The sequence below is a fragment of the Periophthalmus magnuspinnatus genome, chromosome 4 (assembly GCF_009829125.3).
Source record: "Periophthalmus magnuspinnatus isolate fPerMag1 chromosome 4, fPerMag1.2.pri, whole genome shotgun sequence".
NCBI lineage: Eukaryota > Metazoa > Chordata > Actinopteri > Gobiiformes > Gobiidae > Periophthalmus > Periophthalmus magnuspinnatus.
In genome coordinates, this window is record NC_047129.1 from 10,820,011 (window position 1) to 10,840,250 (window position 20,240).

The following is a 20,240-nucleotide window of genomic DNA, read 5'->3' on the forward strand; positions in this document are numbered from 1 at the left end:
GCTGTAAGTGTTTTTGGCTCTGAGCTGAGGTCGCCCTGAGACAGCATGTATAGTATGCTCCTGACAGTTCCCATGTCCCGCTAAGAATGTGGTTGTTTCATTTGTTGATAAACCTGTTGGAGATGTCAGAGGGGCTATCATATGAGCCTGTCCAGAGCTCTTTGATGTGGGTTTGGGTGACACATCCTAATGTTTTCAAGGTGCTTAACGGGACAAGTGCATGCTTCAGGACCAGACAGCACCATCCTTTCAACAGGTCGCAGGGGATGGTCTGAAGTGAACACCAAGGTAATGAACTCTTTTATAGAGTTCCATTGTGAGCTGTGATAACTGCTCTTAAACTAGTGTCCGCCCTCTTCAGGACCTGCTCAGTGGGGAGTGTGCATGAGAGATTGCACCTCCCCTATTCTTGGGCTGCCCTGGATGTTATTTCAACTGCTTACCTCGTTTGCTGCAGTCACCCCAGGGTGCTGTGAACCCAATCCCCTCTCATAAGCCCAGAGGAGCCCAGAGGAGCCCAGCAGTGCGTGTCCCGGGTCAGGGGTCCAGCTCTTCTCTTTCTCATGAGATGAAACACAAACTGCTCCGAGGGAAAGCACTGGACAGGAATGCACCACTCTCAGACTGTATCAGGCCTGATTAAATGACCACAGATAAGTCTGAAAGAAGACCACCTCACATCACTATATCTGTTTAAAGTCTGGTAATGTGGACATCTGAGCTTGTGCTGCTGCATCTACAAGATCAACAACTTGACTTTCAAAGGCTGCCTGTATAGTACTGTTCCTGTTTTACACAACACAGAGAAAAGGGAGCTTTATAGAGTCTAAAATGTCAGGGGGAAAGAAATGTGAATGGTCCCAAGTACAAGGACTGTGGCACTCTATTTATAAATGACTTTCAACAACAGCACAGGATTATATTAGTGTATGTTTTGTTTTGTCCATTAGTGTGTAATGAATCACAGTAAGAAGGGCCTACGTTCAGTCCCTGGACAGGTTGGAGCCTTCTGGGTGGAGTGTGCTCCCTCAAACAGTATACAATAGACAAACCGGTGAACAAAAAAAGGAGGTCAACACTTGAATGAGAAGCCTTGTAAAGTGAATCTCTCTCAGATGTGCTGCCTGATGCTGGCAGCTGCAGCAGTCCTTATGCACCTGACTGCTCATAGACAGTACCCACTATGTGCCAGGCTTTAGACCGAGCCCACTGACCCACACTCGCTGTCTGCACTGTAAATGCTGCACCGCCCCAGTCTCGGCATCATCCTTTTTCCTGGCATTTGTATGACTATGACTTTGTATGACTTTTCATCCTGGCTACAGAAGAGTGAGAAAAGCAACTAATGGAGCTGATAATCATAGTCGACGACGTGGACTATACCAGTGTTGTGTTTTTCTTAACCTCTTCTCACTTGTTTTTACTGTCAAATAAAAGCTAATCCATAAGCCCGCCTGTTATCCTTTCACGTCTTGCCAGAGTGCAGTGCCTGGTCCTTGGAGCTCGGCACTTCCTCCTGTTGTTTTCTCAGCCAGCAGCACTCCAGCCCAAACCATCACTCATGTTGTTAGATTTAGGATTTAAAGTGGTAAAAGTATGAGTTAATGCACTCTTCCTTTCCAACACCTTGTCATCACCACTTATTCATGACATAATATGACAGCATGCTAAGATTTGAAGTTTTAATAAGAAAATACACTTTGGGTTACAGGGCTACAGTTTGTTGAACCAGGCCACACTGTCCAATATTCATGTTCGTCTTGTTTGTGGTTTGTCACTGTTTTTTATATTGAAGATGCTCTGATCCAGTTGTTTAGACATTAAAATTGATCACTCAATTTAAACTTTCATTGATGCCATACATAAGCCCAATAGTAGATGCCATCATAAAAAAAAAAAAAAATCATCATCTCTGTTATTTTTTCTTATTTTTTGCTTTGTCTGAAATTGGGAACAAACAGCACAATAAATGCAAATTCACAATAAAACATCAAATCTCCTGTTTTTCTCTTCATGTTTCTCCCACTCTGGCCGTGCTCTGTGTGTTTTTCTTCCAGCGCTCTGTAATGAATTTTTGGATGGCAGGTTCCAAAACCAAAAGCTGCAGTCTCGGTTTTGTTCTCCTCAAAGCTTTTATTTGATTACAAGAGTTTCTCACGCATGCATAAGACCCAAAGGCTTTAGTCTTGTGTATGATGTGGACAGTAAAAAAGAGCTAGTCAATTTGAGAGGGCCACTTGAGCATGAGAACACCGCTGCCAGGCACACAGCAGATTTACATAGCTCTGTATGCTCTCACTGTTTGCATTTTAGCCAGCCCTCTGTGCCGTGATTGACGCTCTGTCTCATTCAAACAAGGGAAAGTTCAGGAGCCATGGTAACAGCTGCAGAGATGTGCTTCACCACGGCAACTGACAATATTGAAAAAGCCCAAACTCCATAACAACAGTTGTGAAGCTAAAACAGCAGCATCCTGACAGGTGCATGTTTGTTGTCCCCAACTAAAGCTAATGATTTCATTTTTTGGTGTATTGTGCTCCCTTTTTGTACACACTTTTGGTTTATGTGTTTTTCACAGATTATTTGTTAATGCAGTTTTCAATATAGAAACACAAAGTATGCATGTGTTATTATTTTGGACAAAATGGCATAATCTTTTTTTGTTTTTCAAATTAATGCAGGATACAGTTTGTGTGTGTGACATTTTTCTGCCAAGAGTAGCTTTGACGCACAGGAAAACGTGTTCTTTTAGGGATCGCCACAAGAGTTAATCTTTTTCATTATTATGTTAGTTATTATGTTAGTTTTTATGCCAGATGACCTTCTGAACAAAACATTTTTTTGGATACTGCACATATTTTTGGCTTGTGTTATTGGCACAAGCAAGTACAAATTAAACGGTTACACATTGTTGTGTTCTTGGTTTATTGTTGTTCAGCAGTTGAACAAAAGTCTAATTAAATGCTAAAAACAGTCATTTTGGTGAAGAAATTCATAAATGTGGACTAATCCGGCAACACTTAAGCTGTTTTTACATAATGAGATGAGGACAAACAGCAGCTCTCTCCCTGACCTCACAGAGAGTCACGGGTTTTAGCTTAGAGTCGGGTTGATTACTTCAGAGGTTACCTGGAGTTGAAACATCCAATACCCAGTGTATAGACATTTATGATCGTGAAAACATAAGTTAAATTGCATGAATTACGAGTGTGACTTTTGACTTGGGGCTCGGTCAGTCGTTGGTGCAGCTGTATGGGCCTTAAATCTCTCCACAAATCAACCCTGAACTGAGCACTGATTCTGACCCCAGTCCGGCACCTACTGAAAATAATTGGGATTTTAAAAAGTGTTTCAAATGACTAATCAAGTCAATGCATAACTGAGCGAGATCTACAGTGCACTACAATGGGCTGGTCTGAGGTGGTGTGGGATAGCAGAGAAACTTGAACCTCTCTTGTATAGGACGTCCCGGACAGCTGTGGGGATGTGGGGCTGGTGGCTGCACACTATAAATCTAGTCTAAAGAGGGTTTACTTTTGATTTTAATGGGCTCTGTAAATTCATGGCATGACAAAGCAGGTTTTTTTTCTTTGTTTCAGTCGACATTTCTAGACTAATTCTTTGTTCCATTCATGAGGGTTTGCAGTGACTTTTGTGTAGTCTTTTGTGGTTTGGCATTTACCTGTCTGTCTGGAAAAAAGTGTGAAAATATCTTCAAATGTTTAAAAATACCTTGGATTTCACACAGTCAGCATGTAGTGTTTTAACTGTGTAATAAAGTCACACATGCATTTTTAAAGAGGAACATTGGCTCAGCCTAGATTCTTCTGGAGCACCGTGAAAAGGAAAGTTTTATGTACATATTTTGGAGAGGTGCACTTTAGGGTTTAGGGATGTATATGTCACTTTGTCATGATTCTGCTTTGAGCATCCAGTTAATAGAGACTGCAGTGTAACGGCAAAGAGGGAATAAAAGGTTTCAAACGGTCAGTTAAAATGATGGTTTGTATTTGAGTGTTTGCTTGGTTATAATTTTCTTCTATTAGATATGGTTTAGCAGTCAGTCTAAAAGGGAAAAGATAGTTCAATCAAAGGAATGGGGGGCCTTAGACATAATGATGTATGATGTATAACTCCATCTTCAGACCCAAATCAAAACAAAGAAAACGGGGCAAGCTAGTATGATAATAGGTGTGAGAGCAACCATTAGAGGCCTGAATAATTATGTTAAGTATGACTCAGGCACAGTTCACACTTAGTGTAGCCCATTAGACCCAGCCTATAAACAGAAACTGTGTGTTAGTTTCAGTGTAGTTAGCTCCTCCATTCAGATAGATATAAGGCACTGTCCACCAGTAATCTGACCAGAATTGAAGTGGCTTTTGGATGAGCAGTGAAATGTCTTCACTCCTACATTTTTTTATCCAGTTGACAGATTAGATTTTTTTCTTTTACTATAGTTCAATTGTTTCACTCATCTTCATTCACTCTCTGTTACATAAAACCATACTATGAAAGACTGCCTGATCACCCATACATATCCTAATTTTAATCCTGGCTAATTATGAAAATATCCAGCTCCTTGTAGATAAAGTCAACCTCTCACTGTCGATCACAAAGCTTCCCAAAGGAACACACTAACGTTTTGCTTTTATTGCAGGTGCTATTTGCTCTGAACCAGACTCTGCTGCAGCACGAGGGCGTCCGAGCGGGCAGTCTGCAGGGCTCCTACACCACTGAGGATCTCATCACTCACTACAACTGTGGAGACCTCAGCTCCATCATCTTCAACCATGACACATCACAGGTACACACCACACACAGCAGTACTATGAGAACTATTGAAAGAACACGCAGGGCCCAACATCTACCACTCATGTGAGCACAAATAAGGTTATTTTCTTTTTTTTCTGTTTTTTGTGTTTATATTTGAAGACGACATGATTTAGGGATTAGGTTTTCATTGGCAATTTTGGCAAATAAGGCCGAGGATCTCAGATACATTGAAACAGCCCTGGTTTAATGTGTAGGAAATAATGTTAATGTTAAATGTTAATATCGATTGCAGGTTCATATCTACAAAGTAGGCTTTTAATAGATGTATGTGTTAGCTATTAGAAACCTTATAAATGTAACTTAAATGCAGGCTTGGAAAATAAAATGGTGTCACAATCCAAATGATAACCTGTCAAACCTCTCTCAGCTCCTCTGCCATTTCTCCATCATCACTTGAGTTTGGACCTGCTCCTCAGCTTAGTCTTAATCCTCTGAGCACTGGTCACTTGATAGTGTGAGACACTACCCAGCAGCTTCACCAGAAATAACTCACTCGACCTGCCACAAGTCTCTCTCTCCTAAACACAGACATCTTTTTGCAAGCTGTCATCTGATTTAACTCAGTGTGGTTTAGTTATATTCAAGGTTTTTGACAAGGCTTTCTGACATGATTCACAATACACTTTCTTGACAATCTGAGTTAGATTTTGATTCAGTGTAATAGGTAATAACAGTTCCAGTGTATTTTTGACATCCAGTGGCATTTTGACTATAACATTTCAATGTATTAGCCAAAAAGAAACTGTAGTTTTTGCGCTGGCTTACAATGTAAAGCAATAAAAAACCTAAACATACTTGTAATAGTTAATTATACAGTACAACATTATGAAACCTTTGCTGGAAATTTTCCATCCACATTTCACCTGCCCCATTGGCTACCATCTTGTCCTACATGTGAGGGCATTAAATCATCCTAATTTATCCCGCCCCCTCGCACTCCTGCCCCACTCTTGTCATAATAACACGTATTAACATTCCTCTGCACATGTTAGAGCAATCAGGACCCTGCTTCAGCCTATGTGATCTATAGTATGTGTGTGAATGAACAGTACTTCTCCACAGTTCATTTTCATCATAATAAACTGCAAATAGAGTCCCGAATGCAGTACATAGGTCCATGTGTCCACTGTGTTATGAGAAAGTAAAAAGAAAATGGAATATCTGAAAATAATTTTGTCTGAATCGGAAATAGTGATCCAGCTAAGGGCCAGTTCCAAACCCAACCTGCAGGAAGAGAGGCATCAATAAGCATCAATAAGGAACAAATCATTATGCAATTCATTGGGATATGACATGAGGGAGATGCAGGGGTGACCCAAGTGTAAAGCAAAAATAAACCATTCACTACTTAAAATGGCCAAGTAAAACTGTCTCTAGAAGCTGTGCCCAAGTCGTGATTCATTCATATTACTATTTGCAAAACGATAAATAATGTATAAGGTCATCTGTACAGCATTCATTTCAACAATAGTGAGAAGAGTCTTATGGAATGTGTGTATACTGAGAAGATAAAATGTGAAGCATAAAGTGTTACAAAGACAGATATGAAGAGTGGCTGTGGAGAGGAGGAGGGCCTCTTACTGTCACTGCATATTTCCTGCTCTGGCTCCGACACAGAGGGACACTGCTCCTCTCTGTGATACTGTATCTGCACTACTCTCCCTCTATGACCCCGTGTTCACCAAACACCTTTCACTTAATCATGAACACACCGTCTTTCTTCACTCAGCGCAGCAGCGATCAATCTATTTTAGCAACATCTCATTTGCCCAACATATTATTCATTCACATGATCTTACCAAAGTATCATTTCTTTATAATTATATCACTCAGGCGGGCTATGAATCAAGAGTGAGATGTCATTACTCATGTAAGAAGAACTATTTGGCATAAATACTCAAAATAGTAAATCAGATGTTCCACCTAAACACTGAAATATTATTGAGTTAACAACTAATTCCCATATTTGGGTATTTTCAAAGATTAGAAGAAAAATAAATGTTGTAAGCTTGGTGAGGATTAACCAAACTTTTTACTCAAAGTACTGTTACTCAGTTATTGTAATGTTAATCAAATAAAGCAAATAAATCCACGTGTAACTGAGTAAATCCATGCTGTATTTAGTAGAGCCTCTTACAATGTCCCTGGTCACATGTAAAGTTATAATGACTGTAACTATGAGTGTTACAAATGCAAATGTTGTTTTATTGCATTTTATACCAACTTCCATCTGGGTCTATTTATAAAAAGGCACAACACTGAGTGGACACAGCAACACTAAGCACAAAATAAAACTATATTAATAGCAGCAGCTACATCTAAGTCTGAGAGGTCCTTGTTGCTGCTGTAGTGTTTTCCTTACGCATTAACAGCATGTAGAATGCACTGCTGCAGCCAAGAGATCACCTACTCACCACTCACTGTCAATAAATCACACACCCAATTATATCTTTCAAACAGGCCCTGTGTGGATCTGCCCTGATGATGATGAGTATGACAGATGTAATAGCAACCCAATATTTAAGGTTAATGACTTCACCTGTCATTATGTTATTTCTGATGCAGACTGCTTGGCTTCTCAGAGCCACAGTAATGATAAAGATAGACGTTTAAGTGTACAATGTAAAAAGGACACAATATACCAAATACATATATATATAACATAACGTTTATTTCTACTATTTGACTAGCCAAACCAGAGGGTTGGTGGATCCAATTCTGCTCTCTGTAACACAAATAATTGGCTGAGGCAACCCCAGACAAAGTATTTTTAAAATGTAAGAGTTTAAAACATATTTTCATCTCTTTCTCAGCTCCCTCACTTCATCAACAGTTCTCTACCAGCTCACGAGCGCCTGACAGCTCAGCAGATCGACAGTTACTTTCGCCAAGAACTCATCTACAAACGAAATGAGAGAATGGCCCGCAGAGTGTCCACACTGCTGCAGAGGAACCCCAACCAGACTTACTTCTTTGCCTTTGGAGCAGGTCAGTCTGCTCTTATATAAGAGTTTGAATCTTTCCTATCATTTTTGGCCATATATAGTGTTATGCCCATGGTATTTATCACTTTATGTGATGTGTTGCTCACTATTGCAACACAATGCAATGCTAACATATGGTATTGTGATCAACATACTCAACTCCCATGTCCATAAACAGGAATCTTAATGTGAGCATACCCATTGGCAGTGAGCCTGCGTCGGCCTGTATCATTCAGTGAAGCCTTTCCAATTACACTGATGGGACTTGAATGTGTGTTTGCCTCTATTTGTGCAGTAAATGCAAGATCATGTTTGCTTTGGTCTGAAACTGTGACTCTGTCAGCGCTAATGTGCAATAATTTCCTTTTCAGCCTGTCTTTTTAAGGTGAGGCTTGAGGAAAACCAGGAGAAAAATAATAGTATACAATGATTCCCAGATATTTGGCATATTACTTGTGTGTGTGTCCATGCATACACACAGGAGTCTCAGTAACCCACAGCTCCCACGTCTAAATGAAGAAACCATGAGCTGTTTGTTTCAATTAGCATTCCAGGCTAATGTTTCCTGAATAGTGTGGTGTGTCCAGGCGGGAGAGCCGTGTGTTATAAAGCAGGTGGTGGGAGGGTGACGGGGGCTTGTTTACTGTACCACTGTGTGTCTGTGTTTATGTATTTGGGTGAAGCTGGGTGGTGCTGCCTCTTGGGGAGCGAGGGAGCGTGCAGCAGTTTATGATTAGTAAGTTAAAGGCCTGGTTTCCTTCCTCTGAGAAGTGTGTGCCTCATAATGGTCACTGTGGCAGCTGTATGTGAGCAGGTCTGTGTCCGCTATGACTTATGACTTCATCTAAACATGAACATAAAAATAAAAAATGCTATCATGCTATCATTAATTTACTGCATAAATAAAGCCTTATTTCAACATGATCAAACCTAGTATCTGGTTGGCCAAAATGAAAGCATGTTAGGGGCAATGGGCTAAATTTATCAATGTTTTTCATATAAAAAGTTTGTAAGTATATTTATTTGTCTTACATTATTGTGCATGTTAGGGAATACATCGCTATGGGCTAAGTCTGCTGGACCCACTTTGGGCTACTCTGGCCTGTACTGTACAACTGAGCCCCGGTGTGGATCCTAGGCTAAATTAAACCCCCTAAAACTGTGTATAAATTACCATAAATTACCATATTGTAGTCAGGAATTCAAATTGAAATGTTAAAAATTGTTATTTCTTTACCAAACCAAACCAATAATTAAAAAATGAAATACAACACATAACATATGGTGAGACTTTATGTCCTGGGACATTTGTCCTTCCAAACAGGAAGGAACTTCTCCAGATTTTGTGCTACGATCATGGGGAGGAACATGTGCAATGCATGCTTTTAATGTCTCTAAATGTATGGTCAAATGATTTTTTATTAGAACACAGGCAAATGATTGCTCTCAGCAGTCTGATGGCGTAGCATGAGTAGCCTTGTTCTTTGCATGGGCAGGAGTGTTGGAAACAAGTGGGCATCTTAATGGAGAAATTCTGTGAGGATAAATACAGTTCATGTCTGACTCCGCCTCTGTCAGCTCACATTAAACAGACATACACGCCATTCACTCAGACTTTGTAGAGATCGTAAAAGAAGATAATGTATTACACATAAAACTGGCAACACCTGAAACGGACCCTGTCTTGTAAACCCACATTCTGCACTGATATACGTTTAAGTGGGCCTGGAAAATGTCAGAGCTAGAGGAGAGGTCCAGGTTAAGGTTGAGGTTTATTAGAATGGCCTGATTTTATATAAAGTGTGTTACCTCTGTAAGAAGCAGTGTGCAGGCAGCTGTGTGCAGGCCGTATGTGTGAGGGGCAGGTATTTATCACATTGTGGGAACTAAAATCTCCATACATACTCACTTCACACACTCATTTATGGGGACAAAAAATATGTCCCCATGAAATCCTTTATTAGATCAACAACATGGTTTAAATTTCAGTTATCGGTTAAAATAGGTTAAAATTGTGGTTTAGCAAGTAATGACTATGGTTGTAACGATCTCCAGGAAATGAATATCAGTCAATGTAATGTCCCCAAAAAACATGGAAAGCCAATATGTGTGTGTGAGTGAGAGACTGACAGAGTGTGAAGTGATAGAAACCATTACCGTCAGAAACAGTTGGAGGTTAGGACTTGCTCATATACAGTAGACTGCTAAGTGTTCCCTGCTAGGATCATCTGAGCTTACAGGGATAGAAGGTTGGGTTTTACTTTTTCTTTTTTTTTTTCTGAGGACTTTTGGCTGTTCAAAAGATGGAATATTTCCTTTTGAATTATTTATTTCTATGACATATAGATCCTATATTTACATTACTTGAAAACCATGGGCATTGTCATTTGTGCACCAAAACAAAGTTGTAATAAAATGTCAATTTTTATATGGATATTTAGAAAAGAGGTGTAAATTGGTTGTACTTTTTGTTGTATTCATAATTAGCTATTTAAGGCATCTGACCTGTGTACCTATGTCTAACACAATTCAGATACATGCCACATGAAGAACTTATCAGATGACTGCTACTGTGAGATGTATAAAGGAGGGACGGGTAGTACAGGGACCTGGTGAAGGACTTCAAGAGCTGGTGTCAGCGGAACAAGCTGCAGCTGAACATTTCTATAGAGGTGTTCAGCTGGAGCTTGCACCATCTGCTTGGTTTTATAAAACCAAGATGGTGCTTGATTTTCACCGGGCAGACCACTTCCCACGATGGATCAGAAGAGGGGTGGAGGTGGTACCCTCATACAAATATTTGGGACTTCAGTTGGACAATAAATGTAACTGGTCTCTCTGTTTGAATGTGAGCAACAGACTGCACTGCAATTTCCTTTGGCATTAATAGTATTTATTAATCTTATTATAGTATTTATTAATCTTATTATTATTATTATTATTTTTTAATTATTATTATTATTATCTATCTTATTTACCTATCTCAGATATTTGACATAAATGTGAATCCAGTTTGTCTTTTCACTCTTCTTTATTGTATTCTCTGTTAATTAATTGTGCAATTCCAGAACATCCACAAACTTTTATTTATTTTTATTTTTTTCAGTTTATGTCGATATACTAAAGCCTAATAAGCCAAATAATGTTAGGCAGTCCAAATAAAACATTATATTATAATTACATTATATTACATTATATTTTGTAGACACTTTAGTGACATCACAGCTACAGTGACAGGTACATGATATAATAATAATAATAATAATAATAATAATAATAATAATAATAATAATAATAATAATAATAATAATCATCATCATCATCATCATCATCACCATCATCATCATCAGGGACAGCCTTAAATGTGATTGTTTAAAGCTTCTTGCAAATCCCAAATAGCATGTGGATACAATTGTTGACAGATACCTATTACTGTATGTAATCATGGGATTCTTCCAAACAAGTAAATTGCATATTTTCCATACATCATCAGATGTCTGCATATTTCTTCATGCTTGATTGACGTACAGTTGCATGCACTCACAATTAACAGCATGCCAACATCACGGAATGAGGACTTGATACGTATATCAGAGAGAGTGCCAATTCATACCATATGCTCAGACTTGTGCATAATGAACATACTTTGCCTGTACCTGAAGCTTGTTAACCTCTGGGGTCATCTGAGGAGAACTATAATGAAAACCGTGATTGCAGTTCATATTTACAGTAGATGTTTCCATGAACTGACTAGAAATTGAACAAAGGGTCAAATAAATGCTATAAAAAGTGCAAAAAGAATTCCCGATAAGTTTTTGTTTTGACTACGATGATTTTCTGTTTCGCAAATCTTCTGCCAATGTCTTGTGTGAAATCTCAAAAATACATTAAGCAAGTTAGTAATGGAATGGAAATCAAGGAAGTAAGAATATTTTAGAATAAATGGAGTCTGGGGACTTATACAGGAGAAAGATGTAGGCTCACAATAGTGTGTTCACATAAAGTCCAGTCTTTATGGCCCGTTCTCAGATTCATATGTTTAATAGCAGGTAGTGGTTTCTTTCTCTGGTGGTATTATTAAACTAAATGTGCATGACACAGGAATGATGAAGTTTAAAATGTGCAGACAAAAAGTCAGGGTCTCCCAGGTTCACATTTTGTCTTTGGCAAGTAACTGTGTTTGGCTGCATTTAGAATATTTACATTAATGGTTTTGTTTTTTTCTCCCAATTAGAATTATGTCCAATGTCAAGACGTTAATAGTGGCTTTGGGAAAGAGCTGTTTTCGGTCAAGTTCTAAGGTTTCAGATGAAGTATTGCACTCAACAGATTAATAGATCTGCAAGAAAATTATCTGACATATGAATTTTCAGCTTTAGCACTGTGTTTACTGTGTGTGTATATCTGATACTAGGATACACACACACACACACACACACACACACAGTAAAGGTCTCTCAGTGAGGAACTTATCATGTGGGTTCCTGACATGACCATCACATTTTTCATACACTTCCAATTCAGTGAATACTTTGAATCATTTTGAGATTTAAGGTACAAAGTCTGCATTTCTTCTGGATACAATTATTTCATGAGTGTTTTTTCAATTGACCATTTGTTTGTGCATTTGAAATTGTGTCTTGTGTTGTCACATTAGCATAAAGGTAGTTTGTGTAGTAAATTCTTGTTGTTATAACACAATGGGCATAGCTGTTTACTGTTACATAAAATGGACATAGGCTATAAATCCCATAGACGTCACATGATTTCACTTGTCCATGCAAAAGCATTGGTCACACAGTTAAGTGAGTACATCAGTGTTTCCTGTGGACAGAATGACATAAGAGCTGCAGATGATGGCACTAAAGACTTTACACACATCTAGGTTGATTGTAAACAGCTACACTCATCACTCACTGAAATGTTGTGTCTTCACTTTGGCACAAAACAAACTAAATAATCTATTGTCATGTCACACAAAAGAACGTTTGCGGCTGGGTACGGGCAGTGTAGTTCAGCAGGTTTTCATTTGCCAGCTCTTTTGGCTGCCGCTGCCTGCTCTTATTGAAAACATCCCATGGAATTTCCTGACACTCTAAGCCTAGACACCACTCATACGTACACACACAACTGTTTACTGCCCTGCTCACATGATCCAAACACATTTATTGCCAGCTTAAGTTGTTACTGACTTGTAGATGTGTTTGTTTTAAAGTCTGGGGCACTTGCATGTTGATTTTTGTGTGTCTGTCAGGATTCAGGAGCCAGGGCCTATAACAGCCCATTGTGAGGTAGAGTGAATCCATGTGTTGTACATTGGCTTGTGATGCTGTGGTGTTGAAGTGATGATGAAGGGAAAGAGGCTACATGTCTGTGTGGCGTTTTACTGTATGCTGCACTAAGCGTTTTCTCATCTCATAAGACAGTGCTGATTCAAATCATGTTTCTGTTTGTCAGCCTATTCACTTCACTCACTCATCATCTTTTATCTCCCGTTTCTATTCACAAGACTTCACTGATCACATGCCAGTTTACGTTTGTTGCCAGTCCTAACCCCAGTGGTGGAAGGTAATGAAGTACAAGTAGTAAAGTACTGTAGTTAAAGAGAATTTTTAGGTATCTGTACTTTACTTAAGTCAATTTTACAGTGGATACTTTTTACTTTCACTTTATTTTTAGAACAGGTATCTGTATTTTTTACTTCACTACATTTTTTAACTGGACTAAAAAGTACTTTTGAAGTACTTTTCATATGATTTGACGGGTTATTATTTTTTCAAATTCAAACTTTGAATGAAAACAAGAATAAATACACAAAAGTCATAAGAAAAAAAATGTCCAAAATATGTATAATTTTTTTAATCAATAGCACTAGGTTTATACTTTAAAAATGTATTAGTATAAACCTAGCAATATTGACAGCACTTTTACTACTTTACTTTTACTTAAATACTTTTACTTGAGTAGATTTTTTTCTTGTTATACTTTTATTTGAGTAACTTTTTACCTCTGTATCTGTACTTTTACTTAAGTAACAAAATTAAGTACTTCATCCACCACTCCCCAACCTTGAATAAATGTAATAAGCTGCAAGTAATGATTACTTACAGTATATTGATAATGTTCTACCCTATATCGTCATACTGGCTTGTAAGTACTTCGGGGGAAATGGCTCTATAAGAATGAGAATACTTCTGTTAGACACAATGAACTCCAAGCTCTCATGAGAGGAGACAAGCTCATTAACGTGTTCAAAGACTACGCACTTCATTAACAGTCTCAGACATAACAAAGTTAATTTACTAAAGTACTGCATTTCATAAACACATGGAGCTTCAGTCTGGCTTTGATCGTGGAGTATTAGGCTGACCTGTGCGTTGACAACAGACTGGACACAAGCCTGACTGCTCTGGACCTGTACAATGCTGTTTCCTATCACTTGGTGCTACTATGATACACTGGCTTATAGCAGCTCCAGCAGATACAAGTAAACATAGTAGAGTGAACATTCTTCTGAATACACTGACAAACCGTGAGTAACAACTGGAGAAAAACAAACAAACAAGCCAAACCAAAACAAAACTATAAAGTGGTCAAAAACAGAACTTAAGCAGTTTCAGCAATTAAAGCAAAGTATGTTAGAAAAATACTGCCTGATTTGGAGTTCTATCAGCGACCATCCATTTCTCATAAATATAGTAGTAGCTGGCATAGCTGGCAACTCAATATAAAGCCAAAACAAGAAAAAAACAAGACAAAATAAAGATTCTTGTGTACTTTTTTCAAAGCCCATGTTCGATTTTTTTTTTTTCACTTTGCATGATTCTAGGTGCAACCGACACTCATCTGAATATCTTAATGTCTACAATAATTCTCCAGACACATTATAATTCACCGCATGGTCCATGTATTATCTAATGTAAAGCTTAAATGGAACACTAAAACACTAAAGAGTATTTGTCTGTCTTCTATTCTCACAAATGATTCTTCTTCTTCTAAACAAACATGGAGAAGAGCACAAGATTTTCCTATCTGCTCACCAGACCCTCCGTTCACCTCTCTCATGTTTTGTAATGGCTGGAAGGCAACAGCTTGTATTTGTTTGGACAGTACCCAGCATACATCCTGAGTTGATGTAATTCATCTTGCCCTCCATGCACTCTCATATCTGTCCATTACGGTGTGTTGTTTCTCATGTTAGCACTGTTATGTCGAAATAGGTGGTCCTGGCTCTGTAACAACTATTGGGTATGTTTGTATTCAACAAAATTACTAAAAACAAGTAGTTTTACATTTAGTAATAATATGTTTATCTCCATCTCATTGTGGCCGTAAAATACAACTTGTCTATGTGTCACCAAAGAGCTCTCAGACACACATGAAGACAAGAGCAGCAATTTTGTAAATCAGACAAACAAACAGAAGGATAGATATAGGTTAAGCCAAAGTAGTTTAGTCTGGTATGGCAGACAAGTGGTAGGTATAAAAGAGTAGTTAGCCTTGGTAAACATTACAATGCATTAAGTTAGTTAGTGGAAGTTAGAATGGAGAAGGTTACAGAGGACTAAACAGGTAATCAAAAAGGAAAGCTTAATGTGTGAAAAGTGCTTGCTACAATGAAACCTATCTTAAAGCAGACAAATATTCATCCCATAATGGCTACATTAGAGTGATGACAGAGGGCTGGCAGGCACAGACTGTGGGGTTGGTCAGTCTGTGAAACAGAACATATTTTAAACCACTGTGACCACAAGTTACATTGTCAACCGTTATGGCGTTGACCACAAATCTCTTGGCAGAGCTAACACCAAAGAATACATTGGTATTTAGGTACCATTGGTGTTTTGTAGCCCTATAATAACTAATGTGCAGAAGTGCAGTTTGTTGATGAAAACATTAATCTAGAGGACCTATACCAGTTTATTTTCAGTACTGTTCTAACACTTACTCAAATGAACTAAGACTGGCAGTATCTATGAGCATTTTAAAAACAGCCAACTTACATCTTACCAAAGAGCTGTACCAACAATAACATATTAGAACAAAAGAGGCACAGATAGTAAAATCTAAGATATCTCTCTCTGCTTGTGCTCAAATGCCAAAGAAAAAAGGGTGTGTCTTGAGCAGGGATTTAAAGTTCCCTAGTGATTGTGTAGTTTAATGTGCCAAGTTGACATTTGACAGCAGGGGTCCTAGAACAGAAAAGGCCTTAGTCCTTGTCTCCAAATTATATGCTGAGTCTGTGTGGGTCTAGTCGGTGCTTCAGAAGCTGCCCACTGTTTACAGTTAAGCCTCCGAGTCATCTGGGCCAAACCAACCGAAGCGCACACACAAGGCTTGCTGATTGCTTCTTCTACTGAATTTGAACCTTTATGTCATTGTTTTATTGACGAAATCAGAAGTAGTATTTTTCACCCCGAGGTTCAGTATATTTGTGTGTGGTCTTACATTTAGTGTAAATAGTAGTGGCGTTCAGCTCTCATACTGGTCTTCACTGCAGTAAAAAGGTGGGTGCATGTTTACTGGACACTCAAGCACTGCACTTGAGAGATGAATGAGTGTTTAAAGAATGCCCAATGTGAAGCAGGTGGGTCTGTGGAAAGTATCTGGGCAGAGGCAGACAAAAGATACGAGTGCTGTTCACATGCAAAACAATGTACAATGAAACTGTGTATGTGTAACTTTTAAATATTATCACTGTAATGGTGTGAAAAATGTGCTTACATAATACACAGTTTTGTTAAGAGAACACAGAAATGATGAATAGTTGCAAATGAGCGTTTTAACTACAAAATGTGAAGGACTTTTTTCATTTTGCTTATATACTCATATGCACAGTATAATGTATTTTTTCCCATCCATCTATCCCTCCATTTTCTTTCGCTTATCCAGAGCAGGGTTGCAGGGGCAGCAGTCTAAGCACCCCACATGTCCTCCTCCGATGGTCAGTCAGCGTGGAGCAGCAGTGGCTCTACTCCAAGCTCCTCCTGTGTGACCAAGCTCCTCATCATATTGCTAAGCAAGTGCCGAGCCACCCTGCGGAGCACACTCATTTTGGCCGCTTGTATCCGTGATCTTGTCCTTTTGGTCATTAACGAATGCTCATGACCATAGGTGAGGGTAGGAACTTAGATTGACTGGTAAATTGAGAGCTCTACTCTACTTGTGGGCGCAGCTCCTTCTTTACCACAACAATCAGCGAACGCATCGCTGCAGACGCTACAGACGTCCGCACTAAGTCTGAGACAGATCTGTCTGTCATTCTCACGCTCCATCCTTCTCTCACTCATGAACCCTGAGATACTTGAACTCCTCCACTTGAGGCAAGGACTCTCCACCCACCAGGAGAGGGCAAGCCACCTTTTTCTGGCTGAGAACTGCTTATATACTCACATGCACAGTATAATGTATTTTTTTTCTTTTTGCTTATATACTCACATGCACAGTATCATGTATTTTAGCTTAAGGCTACCTTGAGGCAAGTAATTAAAGATGATAATGACTGGTGTGTTGAACTTCCATGAAAAAGGAAGCACAACAAGTCAAACATTCATGTTGACCTCATTCCTGGAGTATGCGCAGCAGGCCCCATTTCAAACTAATGAAAGAACAGCTTGACCAGGATACAATGGAGGTATGATCTGTCATCACATGACCACTGGTGAGCCCAGGGGAAGAAATATTCACATATGTATGATATTCATACTGAGTAGAAATGGCCGACAATGTGGGTTATATTATGGTGTACTTTTGCATTGAACTGTTGCAATGACATATACGATTAACAATACTGGCACTAAACCTTTACTCTGCTAACCTTTTGTAAATGTACGCCTGTTTTAAGTGTGAGGCCTCCACAGTCACTGTTTAAGATGCACTACAGTCTAGTGGTACATGCAGAGCACATCCAAATTATGGACTTACAATAATAGAATATAATACAATATGATATAATCAAGATTTTAAGTTTCATCTTGTCTCTGAAAACACTGACACACAGACTCGTGCACATGACTCTCGTTATAATCCCATTTGATCTGACTGGGATGTTACAGAAGTCCGCGCTAAGTCTGAGGCTTAGCCCCATGTGCTGCCTTTGAACCTTTTGCCAAGAAAGTGTAACACCGCGTTCCTTTTTCTTTTGACTTTCAGGAATGACCAGGAACAATTTAATGATAAAATTGGCAGGGGGCAAGAGGAGCAGAGTGGGGAGCCTGCAATATTGTCAGCGTGCTGCTAATAAGCTACAGCAGAGGACCGAGGTGTTTGAATTCCTGTCGTCCAAAATGTGAATTCTTGTGAGGCGTGGGGGTGATGTTAGGGTACATTACAGGTTATTGCTGGGTTGAGTGACACGCTGGATTATCGGTTGATGGGAGAAATTTAACAAAAGCTTTCATCGACACAGTGGGGGCAGTGGCAGAAATGTTTGATGTCTGAGAGGACTGAAGACAAGGTGAAGGGAGAGAGGTGGAGGAAGCAGGAGGTCGAGTGCCTGTAATGCTGGGTGATTACACAGCAGCAAGTGGAACAGGACTATTGTTGAGCAGATGGTTCTCTTGTGTAGATCTACAGGCTCAGAAAGTGCTGTTCTGATGCTATTCAATTTGTACTCGGGGTGAGGGACATGGTTTTCTAATCCACATTTTATGCAATATGATCCTACTCGGGACTTTAAAAAAATCAAACAAAGCATGTCACTCTCAGGTTGCAGATAATGTTTCAGTGGTATTGCCTTTGTCAAATCTTTGAGATGATAGCTGATTGTGCTTTAGGGATCCATCCTGCGTCATTTCTCCATCTGAAAAAGATGTACCCAAAATGATGGGGTATAAATATGCCCCATCATTATGTAAATTGCTGTTCGTAGGCGGATGGTTTGTAGTTCTTGGTATAATGTTGACTCTTGTTTTGACTGTGATGTTTGTAATCTGTTTTGTGAACGCTCACTTTACAGGTGCACATCCTCAATCCCACAGTGTTTGGTAACAATGAGCCATCTAGACCCAGACACTTGGAACACTGTCGTTCAAACTGCCAGGAGTGTAATAAAACATGAGAACAAATAGCTTTTAGAGTTGCACTGAAATCCACAGGTTTGGAACATATTAAATAACCAAAAGTTTACTTAATATATCTACTTACTGTATACACATTTGAGTTCATAAGTGGTGATTTATGTTCATTTTATATATGGTTGTTTCATCAAATCATTGTACATCAGGTACCAGCACTAACAATGCACTGTTATCTAGAATAGATTACACAACTAATAATGGACAGATTCCTTTGACACATTAACCAACATTTGCCCTTTTTCTTTAAGGCCACTTCTTGGGAAACCATAGTGTGCTGGACATCCTCAGACAGGAAGGCTATGAGATACTCCATACTCCATCAGACCACCAGGAACCAGACCGCGAGTAAGTAACACATGAAGTGTCATTTTGCTTTGTTACACAGAAACAATATGGAAATCTTAAATACGCAGTGCACTTTGAAGGCTAAACACGCTGTGAAACTCTACCTCACAAGTCGACTTTCCTGACACGATGATGAATGGGGGTAGATCAGGAGCATGTGTTCAAGTGGAGCGTTGTCCCAATAAAAGATGGTTGAATCGACTGTGGAGAAGAGCATTTGTGCACTTTTAGTCCTTGGCAGACACTGAGATCTATGTGAACATACATCAAGGAGCCCATCAAACAGACAGATAAAACCAGGCCAGCAACCAGTCAACATCTGTATTACTTCTACAAGGCTTTAGCTTCATCAGATTTATTCAAGTGAAATGCAGAAAGACTTCACTTTGTACCCTGTAACAAATAAACTTGAGCTATGCTGGAATCCTTTGATACCTCATCAGCTCCCTCCTTTTTATGTTTGCTTCACTCTTTGCCAAAGGAAAGCTGTCAGTGGAGGTCCTGCCCCTTCTCACGCACACATGCACAACATAGACACCTAACAGTGGGTTGGCTCACATCCTACCAGATTTCCACACAAGAACTCCTAATACATATCTCCTAATGTGTGTTCCCTGGCACAGTCAATCTCCCCTCTCACCTAAACAACTTGATCCACGCACGTACAAAATGCTAACGACATCCTCTTGACTTGATGGGAAAAACAAGAACAAAGATGAAAGATTGTTTTTTTTTATAAAACAATAAGGCAATTTCTCAGCAATTTATGAGCATTACTACCTAAACAAAATAAAATTACACATTAATAATAGTAATTTTACCTGCCACTCCTCTCCATTAAAAATTATAGGCCAATAACATGTTGTTATGTAATCTGAAACCCAGCACTTGGGTTGAGCAGTGTCACATTTCAATACCAACCAGCGCCAGCATTCTTAAGAAGTTCAAAGTGAAAGTGCGGTACTATTTTAGACGGAGAGGTAGATACGTTTTGCTT

The 20,240-nt window shown here is 39.1% G+C and overlaps 1 protein-coding gene across 2 annotated transcripts in view; it reads left to right on the forward strand.

Annotated features, from left to right (window-relative positions):
• Nucleotides 1-20,240, forward strand: part of trabd2b (TraB domain containing 2B) — a 56,287-nt gene that overhangs the window by 31,233 nt on the left and 4,814 nt on the right. For both annotated transcript variants that reach the window (XM_033964969.2, XM_055221320.1), the window contains exons 3-5: nt 4,661-4,807; nt 7,650-7,824; nt 19,147-19,243. In XM_033964969.2, the coding sequence (XP_033820860.1) occupies nt 4,661-4,807; nt 7,650-7,824; nt 19,147-19,243 (419 nt within the window). The remainder of the gene's footprint in view (nt 1-4,660; nt 4,808-7,649; nt 7,825-19,146; nt 19,244-20,240) is intronic.